Source organism: Gossypium raimondii, chromosome 2, assembly GCF_025698545.1.
Source record: "Gossypium raimondii isolate GPD5lz chromosome 2, ASM2569854v1, whole genome shotgun sequence".
Taxonomy (NCBI): domain Eukaryota; kingdom Viridiplantae; phylum Streptophyta; class Magnoliopsida; order Malvales; family Malvaceae; genus Gossypium; species Gossypium raimondii.
The window spans coordinates 29105022-29129765 of NC_068566.1; the positions used below are offsets into that span (position 1 = coordinate 29105022).

Sequence of the window (24744 nt, forward strand, 5' to 3'; positions counted from 1 at the left end):
GTTTTGACCCATTTGGAGACATAATCTACGACCAATAGAATATACTGGTTTTTGAATTATCTTGGAAAAGGCCCCATGAAGTCAATTCCCCATATATCAAATATTTTTACCTCTAAGGGTCTGTTTGATTGGCAGTAAAATGTTTTCCGTAAAATGATTTCTGGAAAATGTTTTACTTTTCTGTAAAATGATTTACTGGAAAATATTTTCTGGTGTTTGATTGAATCATGTAAAATATTTTCTCATTGCTTGATGATTTCTTGAAAATATTTTCCGGAAAAGTTGTTTTACATATATTAATAAATTTATATACATATTAATAAATTTTTATATTTTAAATTATTTTTACACATATTGCAATGATTTATTTATAAATAAATTTTTATTAATAAAAGTTTTATCTAATTAAATTCCAAATGTTCATCTATTTGTAGATTATACCGATTTGATTTTACTTCTTCATTATTAAAACATTTATTTGTATTTAAATTTTATATTAATTTGATTCTACTTTTATCCAATCTGATTCTTGTGATACATATATTTAACATGGGATTTAAATTAAAATAAAAAATACTGTAATTATAGAAAATTTCATTTTAAAAAAACTAGTATATTGTATTAACTCGTACTAAATGATATGTCAAACTTAAATTGCTACATTAATATATATTGGGTAACTAATGCAAGTGTAATATGCAATTAAAAGCTAGAATTTAAATGTTACCAACACAAAAAATAAAGACGAGATAATAAAAATTATTGAAAAAGAAAAGCAAAATAGTAATCCATAGCACAATAAGAAACTAGTTATATTGTTGTTCTCTTTTTTCTATCCAAACCCAAAACAAAACATCAAAACCGCATTTAGTACTGCCAAAGTCTTTTATGGTTCCATCTAAGATTTGCAATAAATGAATTTGAAACTACTTAGGACCAATGTCTTTGAGAGCCCAGATCTACTCTTCCCCCATTGTAGACATAACAGACACAATCAGGTCTTTCCCCTTAGCAAAACCATCCTTGATCTGCAATCACCCCAAAACACATGAATGTAAAATTATATAACTACCATCTTCATGATATGTAAATTGGAACCAACATTTTCATGTTTGGATATATGGACATCACACCAGGCACCAGTCGCAAGAGATATTAGTAAAATGCAACTCATATTTTCATGTTTAGAATGTGTTTGTCATGTATATATAGACATTTGCATCAAGTACAAGTCGTGTGAGTTAAGATAATGTATAACAACCCGGTAAAATTATAGCAGCACATATATAAAAGAAGAATACAGTTCAACTTTTACAAAGGCCTAAAAGCTAATTTACATCAAATTTTAACTTTTACAAGTAAATCAAAGCAAAAAAAAGAAGTCATAGCTTCTTTAAAAGTTCAAAATTTAACATCCAATTAAACAAACGCAGCAGCTCAAGATACACCATTTACATAATAAAAACAAAACAAAAATTCAAGTATTCGTTACCTTGACTTTTTCTTTCCCTGCAGACAATCAATGACAGAAAGAGACAGTAGCTCAAGCTTTGAAGCTGAAAGTTGAGGTAATGGAGAAATCAGTTGTGGAAGCACAAAAGAAAAAGAGTTTCTGGACTTTGGTCTCCTCTGCAAACAATTCTTTTGGCAGCAGTAAACTTTACATATGCTGTAAAGGTAGGTGGTTGCTATGTTAAAATTCAAACCCAAACTCCAAATATTGTCGACTTTATAGTCAAATTACAAAGATAAAAGATGGGTTTCGTGCAAAATTAACCATGAAAATGGCTTGAAGCATTCATGAATCATGAATACGTGATTGAGCTCCAAAAGAGAAGTACTAACTGTAAAAGGATAAGGACTCAGATTCAAATCCTCACTTCTCCAAGATTCCCAATTATCACTAAAAAGTGGCCACATCCAATGAATTACATCTTTCCAACAAACCTGCGTTCATAAAAGAATAAGGAGTTAATATGCGAGATAAACATATTCATACAAAACGACAACAAATAAAAACAATTATCATATCAGAATGCAAAGGGAATATCAGTTGATCTGTCTGAAGCATTTAACTTATAAGATTCAACTACCTTTTCAGCAGGAGCTTCCTGGAGATATTTGTACAAAAGAGGAAGTTCTTTTCTGAAGTAATGCTCAAAGAATGAAGGTGGACTATACAAAAAATTGTTAACAGAACAGATTATATTAGTTGCAGATAGATACATACCCAGGCCAGCCAACAAGCCAAATGGAGAAAATCATAACATGTAACTTCTCTACCAAGAGCTTTACACGCCAAGTTGTTGAAAAAAAACAGATATAATTAACTTGCATCTCCACTCAATGTATTATTCCGCTCACAAAGAAAAACCACAAAAACATTCTTTCCACAACCAACTGGGAAAAGAAAAGTAAAATAGGTTCAATTATATATTCCCATTCAACAGGATACAACATATATACTCATTCTCTACACAGAACATTATGTATAAAGAGGGCAAAATATAAATCAACAACAAAGATGAAAACATTATATTTACAAAAGATTACTAGAGATAATACAACCATAAAGAGTGGGTTTCTAGACATGGGTTTCTTACTTAGGCAGTCGATGTGGGTAGCAATGGTGTTAGAAGAAGAAGAAAGAGTGGAAATTAGAAAGATGGCTTCCAGCATTAACAACCGAACGAAGAATAAAAGAAGAAGGAAGCTTACCCATCATTTGAAAGCAGAAATGGCAACGGCAGTAGCAGCCAAAAAGAAATGAAAAATAAACGGAGCATAAAAGCCAAAAAGAAATGAAAAATAAACAAGTAACCGTCGAAAAATGGAAATGAAATTGCAACGTACCAACAGCGGTTTCCAGTTCTGAACCAAAATGAAGCTTTCAATAACGGAAAATTGAAGGAATGAAGGAAGGGAAAAGAATGGATGAAGGGAGCTTACTGGATGAAGGGAGAAGAATGCCTGACAGGTTTAGTAAAATGTCTTACGGAGATTGAATCGGTAAGACAATTTCCCAAAAATTGTAAGGCATTTTCCCGTGTTTTGTAGTTGATTTTCCAAAAGAAAAATATTTTCCTCCAATCAAACACTGAAAAAGAGGGAAAATCAATTCCGGAAAATATTTTTCCCCTATCAAACAGACCCTAAGATTCCAGTTTGCATCATTTCATCCCTCTTCGGTATAGTTCCAGTTCGTTGGCATCTGTCACACTTCAGCACAAAATGGTAGGTGCCTTTATTCATGGTGGGCCAATAGAATCCCGATTGCAATATCTTTTGAGCGATCCTTTTTCCTGTGAAATGTCCACCACACGGTGCTGTGTGGCATCCTTTTAGGATGCCGACTTTCTCTTCTTTTGCTACACATCTTCAAATTAATTAATCTGCACATTGTCGAAAAACATAAGTTTCTTCCAAAATATATAGTTTGGACTCGTGGATAATCCTCTATTTTTGTTTCTAAGAGGAATTTATTGGAAAGACACCTAGGGCTATATAATTAACACAATCAGCATACCATGGCATTTTATCATCCTTGTGCCCGTCTTGATACAAATCCACTTTAAATAATTGCTTATCAATGAAAGTTTCGTTTACCATATCAACATTTTCTGTTTCTGTTCTAGTTTTCAACCTTGATAGATATCAACTATTTTATTATTTGTTCCTTTCTGACCTATTATCCAAAGGTCAAACTCTTGAAGCAATAAGACCCACCTCATTAATCGAGCTTTAGTCTCTCTTTTTTTATCACATATTTCAATGTGGAGTGATTTGTATAAACATATACTTTGTGTGCCATCAAATAAGGATGAAATTTCTCACATGTGAACACAATGACTAGCATTTCTTTTTCTGTGGTAGTATAATTACATTGTGCTGAGTTCAATGTCTTACTCGCGTAATGAATGGCGTAGAATATCTTGTCCCTCTTTTGTCCCAACATTGCTCTTACAGCATAGTCACTAGCATCGCACATAATAACAAAAGGTTTTGACCAATCATGATTAACAATAATAGATGCAGAGGTGAGTTTTTCTTTTATTACCTAAAAAGCTTCAATACATTCCTTATTAAACATTTATTTTTATTGGTTCAGTGGCTTTGAGATTTGAATGAAATCTTTAATAAATCGCCTATAAAAACCTTTGTGTCCTAAGAAATTTCTTACCCCATGAACCGTAATGGGAATTGAAAATTTTTTTATGACTTCAATTTTCTTTTTACCTACTTCTAGCCTTTTTTAGAGATCTGATGTCCTAGAACCATTCCTTCTTTCACCATAAATGGCACTTCTCCCAATTAAGTATTAGGTTGGTTTTTTCAAATCTTCGTAACATTCTCTCAAGATTATCTAGACATTCTCGAAATGAGTCTCCATATACCGAGAAATCTTCTATAAACATGTTAAGGCCATCTTCTAACATAAATGCAAAGATAACAATCATACATCTCATAAAAGTTGTCGAGGCATTGTATAAACCGAATGTCATGTGCTTGAAAGCATATGTACCAAAGGGACATGTAAATGTGGTGTTTTTCCTAATTCTTGGAGTGTATAGGAATCTGATGGTATCTACAGTATCCATCAAGAAAGCAATAATATTCTCTTCATCTTAATCTATCAAGCATCTGATCAATAAATGGGAAAGGAGAATAATCATTTTTAGTCGTATCATTCAATTTCCTATCATCAATACACGCCCTACATCCAATTATTTTATGAGTTGAGATGAATCCATTCTTCTCGTTCTTTACTATTGTTAACCCTCCTTTTTTCGGTACACACTATGTTGGGCTCACCTATTTACTCTCAGAAATAGTATAGACTATTCTAGCATCCAGCCATTTAAGCATTTTTTTACTACATCCTTCATGGTTGGATTTAAATGTCGTTGTGCATCTACAACTGGTTTCTTTCCCTCTTCCAGTTTGAACTTATCCTGGCATAAGGCTGGATTGATTCATTTAATGTTTGTGATAGTCCATCCAATCACTTTCTTGTACCTTTTTAAAACATCCAATAATACCCCTTCCTGTTTTGCTGATAGACCCACTGCAATAATTATCGATAAGGTGTTCTATCTCCCAAATACCCATATTTCAAATGATCAGGACGGGGTTTTAATTCTAAGACAGGTTGTTCTAAGATAGAAGGTTTCATTTTGTTTGAAGATGAGTTTACCAGTTCCTGATGTTCCATACTCTTATTCCACCAATCTAACTAAAATATTAGTTCATCATTTTCTTGTTCCAGGTTTTCAGTGATTTCTTCTTCTTCCTTCAACACTTCTCTTGAATCTTCCTGATTACCTGTCATAACATCTTGTGGTATGGTTTCCAATGCCTCCACAGTTTCTAGTTTCATACTCATGCCTCATGTATAATCGCTGTTGCTTACCTTTTCCAACAGTATGACTATTTCACGGCCCGTTTTTGCCCAAATACTTCCTTCAACTATGATGTCAAACTATCATTTATTATGTCCATCCAACCCATCATAAAAAAATTGCAGTTGTATAGTGAGATCAATACCTCATCCCAATACCTTTCAGATAATCACCTTAAATGTTTTGGTAGCATCTTACTTGAATTCGAATAACTCCTCGTAGGTGCTAATTACCATAGTCGTTGGTACAACTCGATGCAAAAATAACTGTACATATTCTGCCCACATAGTGATGGTGTCTGGAGGCAGAGCATCTAACCAGGCTTTTGCGTATCCTTCCAGGGTATTAGGAATAAATAGAAACTTAATGCCCACATAGTGATGGTGTCTGGAGGCAGAGCATCTAACCAGGCTTTTGCGTATCCTTCCAGGGTATTAGGAATAAATAGAAACTTAATGGCTTTTGGTGCAACATCTACATACACAACTGTGCTACATAACTATTAGCTCAAATGATCTAACTAAAATTTCCAAGAGGAGGTGAATTGATTTTTTAAAAAAATAGGAAAGCTAGAGACAAAGGAAAAAAAATTGAACATAAGAATTTTGAGTGGTTCGACCCCAATTTCCTACTCCACTACCTTAGCTTTCCATAACTAAGGATTTTCCCAAATTTTCTAATTTAATCAACCTTTGAGGACAATGTTTAACCTTACAACTCCCTTAAGATCATAAACCTTGTCCTCAAAATCAAGGGAGTATAATCAAATTAGTAAAGATTGATCAACCTTTGAGGACAAAGTTTAACCTGTGAGAACTTTTTTGCCTGTAGCTATCTTGCCTTGTTTGAAAATTATTTTGATAAGTATAAAAATTTTTTACTTTGTTAAAATCATTTTGACTTGATTTTGAAGTTCATTTAAAAATTTTCTAAGAATTCAAAGTAAAGATTTAAAATTTTGTCTCTTAAACTTGCATTGAAAAATCATTTTGTCAATTTTGTTCAATTTTAACTTTTATTCAAAAACACTTCATTTGATATATCAAAACATATTATCAAATAAAGCTTAGTTTAACAATCTCTCCTTTTGATATAGTAAAACAATTGGTAAATTTGTTTTTGAATAAATTGCTCCTTTAATAAAAGTTATTTTCAATTTAAGGCCTAAATAAAAATTGGCATACATTTTCAAAACTTGAAATTCATTTTTACTTTTAAGAAAATGGTCACATTATTTGCATAAGTTAGCAAAAGCATAATATTAATTAATCAATTTACCTTTTCTTTTCCCCTTTTGTTATATAAAAAAGACAAATAAATCTTGAGGAGAAAAAGATGGTTAGTTCAAAATATATGACAATAAAGAAATAGAGAACTAGCATAAATAACAAAAATACCAGAGTATCTTATAATACTAATAAAAAATTAAGGTTAAAAATGCAAATGTGATGAACAATGATAAGAAAAATGCAAACTTAAAATACTACTCTAATCGTCATCATGAGGAGAGAAAGGAGGTGTCGAAGGAAAATGAGTAAAGAGAGATTCCATTTGCATCTCTGATACTAAAAATCGAGATTTAACATCATCTAGATGAGCTCTAAACTCATCTTGAAGTCCCCAAACATTGCTACTCAAGGAAGGTAGAGCATTGAGGATGGCAACATTGATATCGAACGAAGGCTGAGCAGCTTGAAAGGAAAAAGCCGGAGGAGGAACATGTTCGAGTAAAGGAACTTCATTTTCATTTTCCACTGGATGACCACTCTTAATCCACGCACCGAAGTTGGCATTATAATGATAGCCGGCTGTTAAGTTCAATTTTGAGCTTAACTTATTCAATTAAATTATTAATTTGTTGATTAATTTTTGGTTAATTAAGTTATAATTCTGCCTAAATTGATTAAATACCTTCTATGCCGTATTAATTTAATTGTACCCCAAATTCAACAATTTAATTTTAATTTTATTTTATGTGCAGGTAAGAAACATTTTGGTGCCCGTATAAGCTCAATTTTGGAAGTCAATCTGCATGAATAAACTGCTGAATGATGATCATATGCAGGCTAAATTAACATTGAGGACAACATTCGGTCCAATAAAAAGCAGCAGGCCGAATGTAACGAACACTTGGATGTCCGTATGGGCTCGATTTGGAAATTAATTTGCATGATTAAAGCTGCTAGATGGGAATGATCATTTGCTGGTTTTGAAGAAATTAAATTGGCATTGGACAAACAAAAAAACAAAATTCGGTCCAATTAAATAACAGCAGACCGAATATGCAGCAAAATCAGCAAGGGAATTATTTAACTTCCCTCTTGGAGTGGTGACCGACTTTAATTAAAGTCAAGTGATTATGTGCAGCTTTAAGAAGTAAAATTGAAATGGAACTCTACATGAGCTGGAGCTATTCTTGTGCGACGGTTTTAGCTAGGATAAAGGGGGATAAGATCAAATTTTATTTGAATTATGGAAGGTTAATATCATTACTCCTTAAATAGAAGTGACCAGCAGCTAAAAAAAGGGAAGAGTCGAAAAAACAGAGGAACACACAGCAGCAGAGAAGCGTGGCACTCGAGCAAAGGGAAATCTGAAATTGAATCAGCAAAGCCGAATAAAAATTGACGTAACAGCCCAGAATTTCAGCTAATCGAAAGAAGGGAAACTCGACGATTTGAAGATTTTTCTTTTCCAGGATTCAGTCTGTAATTTATGCTGTTTACAATTGATTTTTGTTTCGTTTCGATTGCTATGAGTGGCTAAATTAATTAAGCTCAGTTAGACACTTATGAAACTTAGCACAAGAAATTTGAAGGTTTATTTGTTTAAATTCGGATTTAGCATTCTTGAGTTATTAAATTTTCTTGTTCAAAGAGTTTTGTCTCTAAATTAATTAGATTGATCGCCTACCTAATTTAGGACATTTCTTATAATTATCTAAGAGTAATTGAGTAATCGAATTTCTTAATTAAACTTAGAGTCAGTAATAATAAATTAGCATGCCGCTAATTGAAGCAACTCAGATTTAATTTTGGAAGCCGCTGGAGGATTTTCTTTAATTAACGCAAGGTGAAATCTCTAAAATACTTAGTGCACTTTTAATTAAAAATTAAAGGTAGGTATTCAAGTATGAATGTTCTCTATTTGAATTTGAATTTATTTGGGGTTAAGAATTCATTTAGTAAGTGATTTTCTTCACCTTTTGCTAGATTAGATTATTAAAATAATTGAATGACGATAAGGACTTGTGCTAGGTGGATTAAGGAGTACTAACTGAGCACTCTTTCTCTTAATTCGACAACCTTTCAGCATTTACAATTTACGCTACAATTTATTTGCTACCAAAGAGCATTATTAGAAATTCCCCCCATTTTTCCTTTCTCGCATACTTTTATATTAACTTGATTTCAATTCTTTTCAAATAGGTTTAACACGGGCTTCTTCGTGGGACAAATCCGTACTTACTCTATATTACCAGTTAATATTGGCTAAGTAGGGGAATAAATTCGGTGGTCGTAATGACAGCTACCAAATTTTGGCGTCGTTGCCGGGGACATGACGTAGTCAAATCTATTTGATTTTCAGAACTTATTGTGTTTTCTTGTTTTTGTTTATGCAGGTAGATTAGCCTTTAGTATATGTTATTAAGGAGTGGAAGATGAACATCGAAAGACCCTGATAACATCACTGATCGGCACGCCGGTCATTCCAACCCCCACATTGAGCCTCGCGTTTCAGAAGATTCCAACATGGCTAACCAGACCTTGAAGCAATTGGCCGCTCCCAACTTGGCTGCGCAACCACCATCTATCACGTATCCTGCCCTTGATAGGCCATTAAAGCTTAATTCGGGATTCCTGAATTTGTTGCCAAAATTCAATGGACTACCAGGTGAGGACCCTTACCGTCATATTAATGAATTTCTAATTACTTATTCAACTATGCAGCCAGATGGCATCGAAGAGGAACAAATCAAGCTCCGAGCTTTCCCTTTCTCGTTACAAGGTTTGGCGAAGGACTGGTTATATTACATGCCGCCAGGTTCATTCACAACTTGGACAGGGTTACATAAGGCTTTCCTTGAGAAGTATTTTCCGGCATCAAGAATAGGGTCAATCAGGAAGGAAATTTGTGGAATTAAGCAGCTGGTGGGTGAATCACTATCTGATCTTGGGAAAGATTTAAGCGGCTATGTGCGAGTTGTCCATGATGTCGATTAGTGAACGACTTTTAGTACAATATTTTTATGAGGGTTGATGCCACAAGATCGAGGAATGATTGATGCAGCGAGTGGAGGTGCATTAGTTGATAAAACTCCGGAGCAAGCCCGAAATTTGATTGCTAATATGGCGCAGAATACACAGCAATTCGGTCTCAGGAGGTCCGATTTGGGTAAACGAATGGATGAGGGCCAGTCGAGTATGATGGAGGCTCAGTTAGCTAATTTAACGGCTATGGTAGGTAAATTGATGACTGGAGGTAATGCGAAAGCTTCACTATGTGGCATTTGTTGTTTGGAAGGACATACCACAGATATGTGTCCGACATTACAGGAAGGGGAAGCTAACGCCGTCTTTCCAAATCAGAGAAGGTATGATCCATACTCAGCTACCTATAATGAGGGATGGAGAGATCCCCCAATCTCAGATATCAAAACCGAGCCACACCTCCGGGATTCGAGCAGCAAAATTCCCGACAATATAATTCGTCACAACAACAAACCAACCATCAAAATCTTAGTGCTGAAACTAAGACTCATACCATGCTTGAACAAATGATGAAGATGATGGTTGACCAGAAGAAGGAAACCGATGGAAGATTTCAGTCTTTGGAATCGGCAGTGAAGCAATTGCAAACCAGAGCCTCGTCGACCGATGTTAATCTTGGGAACTTACAAGCACAGGTAAATAATCGGTTACCGTCACAGCCTATGGCAAATCCGAGGGATAATGTCAGTGCTATAACCTTGCGAAGTGGGAAGGAGTTGAGATCGTCACTAAAGAAAGCCCAAAACAGCGATGAGGTAGACAAAACTGAGGTAAGAAAGGTCCAATTTAGTGATATTGAAGAGGAAAATTTAGCCTTGCCAAAGGCTGATTTACAACCGTCGCAAGCAGCTCCAAAGGAAGCAGGGAAATCACATTCACAACAGTCCACTGCTTTGCACGATGTAGCGAATTTTGAGCAAGAAACAGGGGTTCCCGAGCTTCAAGCACAAACAGGTCAGAACGATAATAACCAACCTCGGTCTTATGTGCCGAAGGCGCCATTTCCACAGTGTTTGAGGAAGGAAAAGTCAGACGACGTCAATGCTGAAATTCTAGAGACTTTCCGTAAGGTACAAGTTAATATCCCATTGATTGATGCAATTAAACAAGTACCTAGATATGCTAAGTTTTTAAAAGAATTGTAAACATCTAAAAGGAAATTAATTGGAAATGAGAAGATTAGTCTAGGCGAAAATGTCTCTGCTGTATTTCAAAAGAAACTTCCTATTAAATGTAAAGATCCTGGAATGTTTTCGATACCTTGTAAGATAGGAGACCTTAAACTTGATAGAGCTATGCTTGATTTGGGAGCTTCTATAAATGTCATGCCTAGGAGTATCTACGATAAAGTTCAATTAGGTGTATTAAAAGACACGGGACTGATAATTCAACTTGCAGATAGAAGTAATGCCTACCCTGATGGCGTTTTAGAAGATGTTCTGGTGCAAGTGAATGAGTTAGTTTTTCCAGCTGATTTTTATGTTTTAGACATGGAAGCTAGTGATAAATCAGTTGATGTACCCTACTCTTAGGTAGACCTTTTCTTAAGACTGCTAGAACAAAAATTGATGTGCATAAAGGGAATTTAACTATGGAATTTGATGGTGAGATAATTAAATTTAATATATTTGATGCTATGAGATATCCCACTGATATTAATTCTGTATTTACTATTGATGTAATTGACAATTTTGTTCAAGATGTCTATGAATTAGGGGAAGAAGACGAGTTGAAAAGCGCTCTAGCTAAGAGCATTTTTGATATCGACAAGCAGGAATTTATCATTTCTGATTCTTTAATTGACTCAGTTTGCGCTTTAGACTCGCCCAAATTGACACGATTCAAGCCGATTCTCCCTAATCTTACGGTGACTGGTAAGCAAATTCCTTCATTAATTTCACCACCTAAATTAGAGTTAAAAGAGCTGCCCGAAAATTTGAAGTACATTTATTTAGGGGAAAATCAAACTTTACCATTGATAGTGTCGAATGCTTTAACCGAAATGCAAGAATCTAAGCTGCTTAGAGTTTTGAGGGAACATAAAGAAGCCTTCGGTTGGACACTAGCCGATATTCGGGGCCTTAGTACGACTTTATGTACTCACAAGATAGCCTTGGAACCAGATTCAGTACCCAAAAGAGACCCCTAACGTCGATTGAATCCACCAATGATGGAGGTAGTTAAGACTAAAATTTTAAAGTGGTTGGAAGCCGATGTCATTTATCCTATAACCGATTCAAAGTGAGTAAGTCCAATTCATGTTGTACCTAAGAAGGGAGGAACTACAATAGTTACCAACGAAGAAGGGTTAGAGATTCCTACGAGGGTGCAGAATGGTTGGCGGGTTTGTATAGACTATAGGAAACTGAACAAAGCCACTAAAAAAGACCACTACCCCCTCCCATTCATGGATCAAATGTTAGAAAAGTTAGCTGGTCGCTCACATTTTTGTTTTTTAAATGGCTATTCAGGATATTTACAGGTACCCATCGCACCTGAGGATCAAGAGAAGACCACCATCACTTGCCCGTTTGGAACTTACGCCTTCAAGAGAATGCCTTTCGGATTGTGCAATGCACCAGCCACTTTTCAAAGAGGTATAACGAGCATATTTTCAGATTTTATTTCACATTTAATGGAGGTGTTCATGGATGATTTTATGGTTTATGGTGATTCATTTGATCAATGTTTGCATCATCTTGTGTTAGTTCTTAGGCGTTGCATTGAGACTAATCTGATATTGAATTTTGAGAAATGCCATCTCATGGTTGAATAGGGCGTAGTATTGGGGCATGTCGTCTCAGCTAAAGGTTTAGAAGTCGACCAAGCCAAAATCGAGGTAATTAAAAATCTACCTTATCCAGGTACTGTGAAAGGAATTCGATCCTTCTTGGGTCATGTAGGTTTTTACCGTCGGTTCATCAAGAATTTTTCGCAGATATCGTCACCTTTATGTGCATTGCTCGGTAAGGATGTCGCATTTGAATTTAGTGAGAATTGCAAAAAATCTTTTGATGAATTGAAATTGAAATTGATCACTGCTCCTATCATTCAATGATTGAATTATGCATTACCCTTCGAGATTTTATGTGATGCTAGTGATAAGGCTGTTGGTGCGACTTTAGGACAAAGAAATGGTAAGGAGTCTTATATTATCAGGTATGCTAGCGAGCTATTGAACCCAACTCAATGCAATTATACCACTACTGAGAAAGAGCTCTATGCCATAGTTTTTGCCTTAGAAAAATTTAGAGCATACTTGTTAGGAGTCAAAGTTGTTGTATTTTCTGACTATGGTGCTCTTAAATATTTGTTGCATAAAAAAGAAGCTAAGCCCCGATTAATAAGATGGATTTTGCTTTTGCAGGAATTTGACTTGGAAATTAAAGATAAGAAAGGTAAGGAGAACCTTGTGGCCGATCATTTGAGTAGGATAGAGACTGGAATTTTGAAGGATGAGCCGAGTGATTTATTTCCCGATGAGCGACTTTATAGTGTGTCTAGTGTTTTGCCATGGTATGCCGACATAGTGAACTACTTAGTGACTAAAGAGTTCCCTACGAATGCACCTAGACATTTAAGAGAAAAAATTAGAAGTCAAGCCCGATTTTACTTATGGGAAGACCCATACCTTTGGCGATTTTGTAGTGATCAAATAATTAGGCGTTGTGTCGATGATAGTGAGATAGACTCGGTGCTTAATTTTTGTCATTCTCGAGAAGGTGGAGGACATTTTGGGCCTAAGAGAACAGCTCATAAAATAGTTGAGTGTGGGTTATTTTGGCCGACTATTCATAAAGATTCGTATGCATTTTGTAAAAATTGTGCATCATGTCAAAAAGTCGGCAATTTAAATAGAGAAATCAAATGCCATTACATAATTTTTATGTTTGTGATATATTTGATGTATGGGGTATTGATTTTATGGGGCCTTTTCCTTCTTCTTTTGGTTATCTATACATTCTTGTGTGTGTTGATTACTTGTCGAAATGGGTAGAAGCATTTCCAACTAGAGCTGATGATGCTAGAACTCTGGTGAAACTTCTTAAGACCAACATTTTAAATAGATGTGGGGTACCAAGGGCTATAATTAGTGACAAGGGAACACATTTCTGTAATAGAACCTTGAAAGCTTTATTTGCACAATTTGGTGTCACCCACAGAGTATCGACAGCTTATCACCCTCAAACCAATGGGCAAGCCGAAAGTAGTAACAAAGATATTAAGGGAATTTTAGAGAAAATTGTTAAGCCCAATAGGAAAGATTGGAGTCAAAGGTTAGATGAAGCATTGTGGGCTGTTCGAACAGCTTACAAAACGCCAATCGGGATGTCGCCTTACAGGGTTGTTTTTGGGAAGGCGTGTCATCTTCCAGTAGAGCTTGAACATAGGTCATTTTGGGCTGTTAAGCAATGCAATTTGGATTATAATTTGGCAGGTGCAGAGCGCAAGTTGAAGCTGCAGGAGCTGGAAGAGCTGCGTTTGGAGGCATATGACAATTCGGTCATCTACAAAGGTAAATCGAAGGCATTTCGTGACTCCAAGTTGATTCGCAAGGAATTCAAGGTGGGGGAAAAGGTATTATTATTTAATTCTAAGCTTAAACTGTTTCCCGGAAAATTGAAATCGAGATGGCTTGGACCGTTTGTAATAACAGAGGTGCATCATCATGGGGCAATCGAAATTCGGAGCCTCGAGACTAATAAAATTTTCAAAGTGAATGGTCACAGGTTGAAACATTTTTATGAAGGAGAGCAAGCAGCTTGGTTGGAGGAGATCAATCTTGAGGATCCATGAGAAATTGTGATGTCGAGCCACCGACTTAAAACAAAGGCGCTTATGGGAGGCAACCTACATATTCAGGGAAGTTTTCTTTACCATTATTGTTTCTTTCCATTAAGTAAATTTTAATTTTTAAATTTTCTTTTGCATTAGGGACAATGCAAACATTAAGTATGGGGGAGAATCAATTCATTGATTTTCTAACATATTTGATGCTTGCAACTTTCATGAATAAGTCTTGGCGAATTTCCTTTAGGAAAATATTTAAATAAAAGAATGAAGATGTCTTTCATGAATTCAAGTTGATTGGGGTGGTTGTATGTCGATTGGTTGGGTTAAATTTTGTTTTCAATTAATTGATTTTGGTTAGTATTTTGTTAAAAAAATTAATTAATCTGCTTAATTGATCAATTATGTGGTCCTTATGAGGAATTTGAGCCTAGAGCGTAAGTTGGGACATCCATGCCAACTTCAGAGATTATTATTCATTCATGTGTGATTATTGTTATCGACTATAAATTACTCTAGAACTTGCTTTAGATCTTATTAAGGATAGTAATACATTTGATTTCCATTAATATGATTTAAGAGGCCATAGGAATTAAGCCACGATTACTCATAAAAAAAACCGACTTTGATATTATTCCACTTAGCTAGCCAATTTGAAGCCTTAATTTCCTTACTTTTTATACACCTCCAGAAATTAAGCCGAAAGCCGAATCAACTCACCTTCTTAGGCTAGTTAATTCAGTTTGGAAGTTTATCATCATTTCGACATATGTTGGCCAAATTGGGTGGTTTTTAGTAGGAAATAAAGGGCTGATTTTCTTGAAAGATAAGAAAAAAAAATGCAGCCTTCCTATAAACAAAGTATTACGTGATCACCATGAAGTGGATCGGTTGAATCAAATGGTATGGAGATGAACACGATGAAAGGCTGATTAGTTATCTCTAAAGACAAAGAAAGAGAAAAAAAAAGAAAGGAAAAAGAAGAAAAGAGAAATAAGAAAATTGATGACTTCCGGACGATTAACTAGTCTAAGGAAATTATCTCCACCATCCAAATAAATTCCTCCCGTCCACTGCACATTACCTCGGCCTCATTACAACCTTTATTTTGCCTCAATTATATTTATGGAATTTTATGTGTTAAGTTATAGGTAAGATGGACAAGCAAGCCTATGGTGGTTAATTACGGTCGATTTCAATTTGAGAGCATTGTACTAGCCTAAACACAATGAGTGAAGAGTGTTAATAATTTTATTCTTTTCAGTGAGAATTGATCAAAAAAGCATGGTTAATTTCCTCTATATTTTCCTCTCTTAAATAAACCAAAATCTAAATTGTTGATTTCAAAATTCATCCTAAGCATGAGCTATGCAACAACTCTTGATTATTCTTGATATTTTTGAAATTCTTTTTGACTTGATTGCTCAGGGACGATCAATAATTTAAGTATGGGGGAGTTTGTTAAGTTCAATTTTGAGCTTAACTTATTCAATTAAATTATTAAATTGTTGATTAATTTTTGGTTAATTAAGTTATAATTCTGCCTAAATTGATTAAATACCTTCTATGCCGAATTAATTTAATTGTACCCCAAATTCAACAATTTAATTTTAATTTTATTTCATGTGTAGGTAAGGAACATTTTGGTGCCCGTATAAGCTCAATTTTGGAAGTCAATCTGCATGAATAAACTGCTGAATGATGATCATATGCAGGCTAAATTAACATTGAGGACAACATTCGGTCCAATAAAAAGCAACAGGCCGAATGTAAGGAACACTTGGATGTCCGTATGGGCTTGATTTGGAAATTAATTTGCATGATTAAAGCTGCTAGATGGGAATGATCATTTGCTGGTTTTGAAGAAATTAAATTGGCATTGGACAAACAAAAAAACAAAATTCGGTCCAATTAAATAACAGCAGACCGAATATGCAGCAAAATCAGCAAGGGAATTATTTAACTTCCCTCTTGGAGTGGTGACCGACTTTAATTAAAGTCAAGTGATTATGTGCAGCTTTAAGAAGTAAAATTGAAATGGAACTCTACATGAGCTGGAGCTATTCTTGTGCGACGGTTTCAGCTAGGATAAAGGGGGATAAGATCAAATTTTATTTGAATTATGGAAGGTTAATATCATTACTCCTTAAATAGAAGTGACCAGCAGCTAAAAAAAGGGAAGAGTCGAAAAAACAGAGGAACACACAGCAGCAGAGAAGCGTGGCACTCGAGCAAAGGGAAATCTGAAATTGAATCAGCAAAGCCGAATAAAAATTGACGTAACAGCCCAGAATTTCAGCTAATCGAAAGAAGGGAAACTCGACGATTTGAAGATTTTTCTTTTCCAGGATTCAGTCTGTAATTTATGCTGTTTACAATTGATTTTTGTTTCGTTTCGATTGCTATGAGTGGCTAAATTAATTAAGCTCAGTTAGATACTTATGAAACTTAGCACAAGAAATTTGAAGGTTTATTTGTTTAAATTCGGATTTAGCATTCTTGAGTTATTAAATTTTCTTGTTCAAAGAGTTTTGTCTCTAAATTAATTAGATTGATCGCCTATCTAATTTAGGACATTTCTTATAATTATCTAAGAGTAATTGAGTAATCGAATTTCTTAATTAAACTTAGAGTCAGTAATAATAAATTAGCATGCCGCTAATTGAAGCAACTCAGATTTAATTTTGGAAGCCGCTGGAGGATTTTCTTTAATTAACTCAAGGTGAAATCTCTAAAATACTTAGTGCACTTTTAATTAAAAATTAAAGGTAGGTATTCAAGTATGAATGTTCTCTATTTGAATTTGAATTTATTTGGGGTTAAGAATTCATTTCGTAAGTGATTTTCTTCAGCCTTGCTGCTAGATTAGATTATTAAAATAATTGAATGACGATAAGGACGTGTGCTAGGTGGATTAAGGAGTACTAACTGAGCACTCTTTCTCTTAATTCAACAACCTTTCAGCATTTACAATTTACGCTACAATTTATTTGCTACCAAAGAGCATTATTAGAAACTCCCCCAATTTTTCCTTTCTCGCATACTTTTATATTAATTTGATTTCAATTCTTTTCAAATAGGTTTAACACGAGCTTCTTCGTGGGACGAATCCGTACTTACTCTATATTACCAGTTAATATTGGCTAAGTAGGGGAATAAATTCGGTGGTCGTAACGACAGCTACCACCGGCATGATGAATTGCCCCATAACTAATAGGTTGGTTAGAAGAAATGGGGGTGTCTCCAAGTGTGCTAATGCCTAACCTCCTAAAGTTATATGACAAATAAGTTCCATGGGGAAGGGTGATAGTTGTACTCATCGCCCTCTTGATAGCCTTAGTTAGGTCATTGAACATGATAAGGGCTAGGTTGGGATGCCTATCGAAATGGAAAGAATTGAGCCACCAAAAATCAGTTTTATGAAGCTTAGTATGTTTCTTAATAGGACGTAGGTTCAAAGTAATGATCAAATGGAGGACACGATTATGAATGTTAAGTTCGGATGCTAATCCGGACTGAATGAAGAGAGCGAGATTAAAGGGTATTTTTTTGTCGAAGTTACCTCTAGAAGGCAAATGAAGTAAATTTCCAAAATCCTATAAAGTTAGATGGATATAGGTGTTCATTAAAAAAGAAGTAATAGCTATAACGGTGTTATTGGACTCATCGTGTTCAAGTTTAGCATTGGAGAAAAGCACTCGAACAGGATTGTAGAAAGTTAGTGAGGAAATTTTAAGAAAATCCATCCAACCCCAATTTCGAAAAATAGAAAGATAGGAAAATTTTATTCCTTCTAACATGGCTACATCAACTCTCCTAGACTCCCATACTCTGTTGGATGCAAAGTTCCTATCAAAATGTTCACAATACTCATCAGAATTAAAACATGCATTGAAGGATGATCTAGGACCACTAGGAGGATGTGATGATGATGCATCAGTTCTGGGTCATTTCTTAGGCACCATACTTTGAGAATTAAGCACTAAAGTACCACTAAAACACCAAAAAAATTCATTTAGGAATTTTGACAAACACTTGGTGTGCAAGGGTTTTAGGCAAAAAATTTAAGAAAAAGTCTAGAAAAAGGATACCCCTTGCAACAAAAAACGATGCATATAGTCCAAATCAACCCAATAGTTCATCAAAAAACAATATTCCAACCTACATTGCATAAAATCAAAAGATTGAAAATTTTAGGGTTTACCTTAAAAATGTTGAAATCTTGATGCAATGGTGTTTTAAAGGATTGCAAAGACAATATTTTTCAAAAAAGAATCAAGAGTTTTGAAGAATTTTTTAATATGAGAAAATGATTTTTGGATGAAGAGAAATGAAGTTTTTGGGTTTTTGCAAATTACTTTTGAAGAAACATGGTGTAGGTGCCTTTAAAAACCCAATGGTACCGATATATTTATAAAAGTATTGATATTTTTTTAAATGGTATCGATACCAAATTACAGTTCTAATTTTCAAGTACAGAAAAATTATAAAAACGAAACTTTTAGGTCCTAAGGGGTTCTAAGGGTCCTAAAATGACTCTAAGATCATCCCTAATGATTTCATATGCATGAAAATGAAAAATTCAAGCATGATGCATATGATTCATGAAGAAAAATTAGATTAAAAAATGCTAAATTAAAAATATTAAGTCCATTCTTAGCAAGTACAAGAGTAAAAAAAATCATGCTAGATAAATAAGGTAAAAATAAATCAAATAACCACATAAAACTCCCCCAATATTTTTGAATACAAGAGCTATGAATGTCATACTATCATGCTTTTTGCAATAAAAGCACAATATACAAATTTAAAAATCAATCTATGTCCATGGAAAAATTCAACACAAAGTCAAGGCAAAGTGGTCAAACCTAGTTCTCTCCTAAGTGTCCAAAATCTCTCCTTGTCTAAAGGTTTTGTATAAATTTCAGCTAATTGGTTCAAAGTGTCTACATACTCTAGAACTGTTTCTCATTTTTGGACATGATCTCTAATGAAATGATTTCTTATTTCAATGCGTTTAGTCCTAGAATGTTGGATAAGATTTTTAGTGAGACAAATAGCACTAGTATTGTCACACTTTATAGGGATGGTATCTAAATCAATTTAATAGTCCTTAATTTGTTGTTTCATTCATAAAACTTGAGCATAACAACTAATGGCAGAAATATATTTCACTTTGGTGGTGGACAATGCAACACCATTTTTTTCTTTGAAAACCATGATATTAGCATGTTGCCTAGGAATTGATAATTATCAGAGGTGTTTTTCCTATCTAATTTGCATCATCCAAAATCCGCATCTAAGAGTGCATGCAAACTAAAGGATGAGTCTCTAGGATACCAAAGACCTAAACTGAGAGTGTCTCTAAGGAATCTAAAGATTCTCTTAAAGGCTTGTAAATGTGATTCTTTAGGACATGATTGAAATCTAGCACACATGCAAACACTAAACATGACATTGGGTGTACTTGTTGTAAGATAAAGCAAAGAGCCAATCATAGACCTATATAACTTTAAATCAACACATTTACTTTCCTTATCTTTGCCAAGCTTTGTAGAAGGGCTCATGGGAGTAGCTTGTGGTTTAAGAGTGTCCATCCCAAACTTCTTGAGCATTTCCTTTGTGTACTTAGCTTGATTGATGAAGATAATATCCTTTATTTGTTTGATTTGGAGTCCCAAAAAGAAATTTAGTTCTCCCATCATGCTCATATCAAATTCACCTTCCATTAGCTTAGAAATTTCTTGACAAAGAAGATCATTAGTAGAACAAAAAATAATATCATCAACGTATATTTGAACTACTAATAAATCATTGTCTTTTCTTTTAATAAAAAGTATTGTGTCAACCTTTCCTTTATGAAAACCTTTTTCAACAAGAAAATTTGATAATCATTCATACCAAGCTCTATGAACTTATTTCAAACCATATAAAACTTTTAATAGTTTGAAAACACGGTGAGGAAATTTTTTATCTTCAAAATTGGGTGGTTGTCCAACATATACTCCTTCATTTATAGACCCATTTAGAAAAGAACTTTTTACATCCATTAGATATAATTTAAAATCATTAAAACATGTAAAAGCTAAAAGCATGCTAATGGCTTCAATCCTAGCTACGAGAGCATAAGTTTCATCATAATATATTCATTCATCTTGAGAGTAACCTTGAGCAACAAGTCTAGCCTTGTTTCTCACTATGTTACCACTCTCATCTAGCTTGTTCCTAAAAACCCATTTAGTACATATAGTATATTTATCTCAAGGTCTTTCAACTAGGGTTCATACTTTACTTCTCTTAAATTGATTTAACTCTTCTTGCATAACCAATATCCAATATTCATCATTTAATGTTTCTTTGATATTTTTAGGCTTAATGCATGAGATAAATGTAACATAATTACAAGTATTTCTAAGAGAAGATCTAGTAGTTACCCTTTTAGATGGATCTTCCCGAATCTTACCATTCTTCACATAGTTGAACTCTCTTGGATGAGTGACTTCCCTCTTCTCTATTGCAAATATTAGATTTGTCATTATGATAATAAATATTAAGGGAATGGATGCGAATATTAATAATAAGATATCCACTTCACTTTTAAAAAAATATTATTTGTGAATTTAATATATTGATCCATAGTCAAATCAAGATAATAAAATATTTAAAATAATTAAAGAATATTATTTAAATTATTATTTGAATTGAAATAATATTATTTTAGATATCCATAAATATTATTTAAAATATTTTATATATTTTATGATTTAGATTTATGGTTTTCATATAAAAACACACTTGTAAAATTGTGTTGAGGAGAAATAATAGTTATTTTATTCGAAATAAAAAATTAAAAACTAAAAAGAACACATGCATCAAAACGCCGTCGAAGCAGAAATTCTATGAATCGCAATTACAGAACTGTCCCTCAATACTGACCTATTTTTCTGGTCTGAGTTCTTCTTCGACTCGGTTACGATTACGACTCTCCGCCCTCTCTTCTGGAAAAAAATGAATTTTCGTTTAAATTTTATTTACATTTTTAATTATTTTCCCTAGAAAACAGACCATTTTTTTTCTCTAATTTTCCTTTTTTTTTGTGGATTCAATTGAGATTTCTAGGGTTTTATTTAATGTACGGCGAAGATTTAATGTCGTATGAATGGAGATTGCCTATAGCCTCTCCATCGCTCTTCAATCCCATCAGCCGTTGATCACTGCAATTATCATCACCCTCCTTTCCCTCCTTGCCGTCCGTTCATTCTTCAAGAGGCCCCACCACAAATCCAACGTAACCGGTACCGCCACGTCATCCGCTAAAAAGCAAGCCAGAGAAGCCAGACCACCTTCCTCCTGCAACCATACTTCCAATTCTGCGGCGCTCCTTAACGGAGGTGCTGCTGGTCCGGCGGAGGAGGATATGGTGATGGCGGATGTTTCGAAGGCTGTGGCAGAGATGCAGAGCGGGGCGTCAATGATGGAGCAGTTGGTCCCGGAGATTACAACCCACGCGCTTAGTTACTTGGATTATCCAAGCCTTTGTCGGCTTTCCATGACTAATTCGCTTATGAGAAAGGCAGCTAATGATGATAATGCCTGGAAAGCGCTTTATCACAAGGTACCCAATTTCCCCCTTTTTTTATTGCCTTGATTTAATTGAATATTTATTTCATTATACTTACCTATTAGTGGGGTTCTTCGCTTAAATTTTCTGGCTTAATCTTTTTGCTTGCTAGGATTTTACTTTGGAGCAAGATACAGTAACACCTGTTAATGGGTGGAAGGCATACTACGCAGCTACAAGAGCCATTATGAATGTTAATTCCGAATTCTTTAACATCATCAAAGATAGGTCTCTTTCAGCTATGAGTCGTTTTTGGCTGAATGCGGATTATGTAAAGTGCATTCATGCGTCAGGGGTTCTTTTTTCAGGGTATGAATATGTTGCTTACTTCAATATCAGGATGTTCACTTCTTTTTTGTTCTTATGTTGCCTGAAAGTTATAGTGTTTCAGTATATAAGTTTTTGCTCGTATCTTGTTGCTTGAACATGGTAGATCTTTTTCACCTTATGATTGGGTTAAGTTGCATGGACTTGCTGACCGGTTACATAGCATAGCCGATTGAGTGTTTGTGTAGTTAAGATGTTTCTCCGAAATGCTTTGATGATTCCAAGAATATTTGAAGATAGAGAAGAGCTTTTTTAATTTGTAGGGTGATTATAGGTTGTTTGTATGACCACAATGTTAATGGCTTGAGTCTTTTGTTTCGGCATTGGAAGGGTTTTACCAGCGTTTTGCTATTCGAACATAGTGAATGCCGTGCTTGGCATAGAAATGCTTGTCTTGACATATTAGTGCAATTTAACTGTGAGAAGAAAAGAGAAAAGGCCCCATGTTTTTCTTTAATAAGTATGAGGCATATGTTAGAACAAAAGCATGTCACTTGTATGTAAATAGAATTTCGGAATAGACAAAAGATAATGTATTCAGTCAATGCCGAGTCATTTTTGTTATCCATTGCAGGTTTAATGCTGTAATACAGAGTTGGCAGCATGCATTTAATTGGGAGCAAGGGGTTGATTTTCAGGTTAGAGATGTTCGAGCTCGGGTATTAACGAACATGGCTTGGATTACTATGAAAACCTATGTTGATATGGATAACGGGGCATTTAACATGACTAACATCTTTGAGTTTCATAATGGACGTTGGTACCTTGTGGATCATCACTGCTCGGAGATGCTGGCTGACGGTGACATCGGACAACAAATTGTTCATTGATAACCGAAGATGAAAGAGTAATTAATACAAGGGATAATTTTAGTAGTAGTAATCTATTAGCAAAAGGCAAGTTGCCGGGAAGTTTCTCTGGGATTTATTTCAAAGATCATTCTTTTTTTTTTTTTTAGGTCCCTGTAACGTTTTAGTCCTTTTATTATTTGTTTTACTTTCTTAAGTATCATAATTTTGGCTGTATATATTTATATATTCTTTTCAGTTCTTTTTTCACATGAATGTATACATGTGAATTGAAGATGGGTTCACAAAGTTGCATGATAACGTTCTGGATAAAATAAAATAAAAAAAGCTCAAGGAGCAACGGCTTTGAATGAATCAATATTTTTATTTAATATAATGAGGTGGTTGAACTTTTCAGGGATGGGTCAAAAGTAATAATATAAAGCATAAAATTGCGAATACTGTCGTCTAAGGTTCCATGGTCTAGTGGTCAGGACATTGGACTCTGAATCCAGTAACCCGAGTTCAAATCTCGGTGGAACCTTATACTTTTAATTTTTTTTCTACCAACCAACTAGTTCATGGCTTCAAGCTTTATTTATGGCTTATGCAATGAAAATAAAGAACAGGTTAATCTCCATTGTTATGGCCCTCGTAGCAGGGTTTCATATTGAAAGCCATAATCAGCTTACTGCTGGTTAAAGCCTTTGTTTTTGGTTGTATAGGAGGGACAAATGCCCTAAACTACTTACTGATCCACATCATATATTTGTAGGAAAAGCCACCCCCACAACATCAGCCATTAACTGGTGAACAGGTGGAGGGCCTTTGAATGATGAATACCCCTAGGAATTCAATTTCAATGTGTCTAATTCCCTTTTTTTTTTCCATGCACCATAGAACAATCCCCACGATTCAGCTAAATCTATATCTCATTTGCTAAGGATGAAGTTAGAGATTTTGTTTAGACTGAATTAAGGAGTTGTTTGGTGATTTGTAATGTTAATTTTTCAATGGGATATGATTAATTGGAATATTATTGTTAAAAAAGTTATTTAACATGTTTGACACGTTAACACTTCCCTGAAAATAGAAGGTTACTTGAAAGAATTACTCTTATTAAATAAAAATATTAATATTAATATACTTTAACATTTATCAATACATTTTATTATTAATAAATATTTAAATTAGACATTTAATAATATTTTTAATGCTTTTATTATTAAAAATATTTGAATTAATCTACAATGTATGATTTTTTCATGTTTTGATCAAATTTATTATATGAATATATTCAAAAAACAACTTGCATATTAACCCAAGATTTTGAAGAGGTACAATTTGTAAATTTTTCCTTATTATATTGTAGGTATAAATTCAAATATATTCATAAATCATTTTAATACTAATTTTAAATCAGTAGTTTGATTTAGATGTATGATATTTTTTCAATAGTGGCCACATTTTTCATTTTTAACACAAAGGAATTTTTATGTAAGCGTTGTTAGGGTGGCATGTCATATATCTTTCTTGATGAAAAAATT

General features: G+C 34.2%; 3 protein-coding genes and 1 non-coding gene across 4 annotated transcripts; 3 read left to right on the forward strand and 1 right to left on the reverse strand.

Moving 5' to 3' along the window:
* Positions 1 to 739: 739 nt before the first annotated feature.
* LOC105788209 (uncharacterized) lies at positions 740 to 3151 on the reverse strand. The gene is made up of 6 exons (XM_052626956.1): positions 2950 to 3151; positions 2854 to 2871; positions 2094 to 2175; positions 1778 to 1947; positions 1493 to 1669; positions 740 to 1028 (listed from the first exon to the last, which is right to left on the reverse strand). Exons 4-6 carry the CDS (start codon positions 1918 to 1920, stop codon positions 995 to 997), a joined length of 354 nt encoding a protein of 117 aa, XP_052482916.1. The 5' UTR covers positions 1921 to 1947; positions 2094 to 2175; positions 2854 to 2871; positions 2950 to 3151; the 3' UTR covers positions 740 to 994.
* Positions 3152 to 9676: 6525 nt separating this feature from the next.
* On the forward strand, positions 9677 to 11202 carry LOC105789571 (uncharacterized). The gene is made up of 3 exons (XM_012616944.2): positions 9677 to 9993; positions 10050 to 10740; positions 10849 to 11202. The coding sequence occupies exons 1-3, from the start codon at positions 9677 to 9679 to the stop codon at positions 11200 to 11202; spliced, it is 1362 nt and encodes a 453-aa protein (XP_012472398.2).
* Positions 11203 to 21381: 10179 nt separating this feature from the next.
* Positions 21382 to 23615, forward strand: LOC105788208 (F-box protein SKIP8). Its single transcript, XM_012614981.2, has 3 exons — positions 21382 to 22076; positions 22195 to 22391; positions 22984 to 23615. The coding sequence occupies exons 1-3, from the start codon at positions 21621 to 21623 to the stop codon at positions 23237 to 23239; spliced, it is 909 nt and encodes a 302-aa protein (XP_012470435.1). The 5' UTR covers positions 21382 to 21620; the 3' UTR covers positions 23240 to 23615.
* A 54-nt stretch (positions 23616 to 23669) lies between these two features.
* TRNAQ-CUG (transfer RNA glutamine (anticodon CUG)) lies at positions 23670 to 23741 on the forward strand. The gene has a single exon. It is a non-coding gene; the product is annotated as a tRNA-Gln (tRNA).
* The last annotated feature ends 1003 nt before the right edge of the window (positions 23742 to 24744 follow it).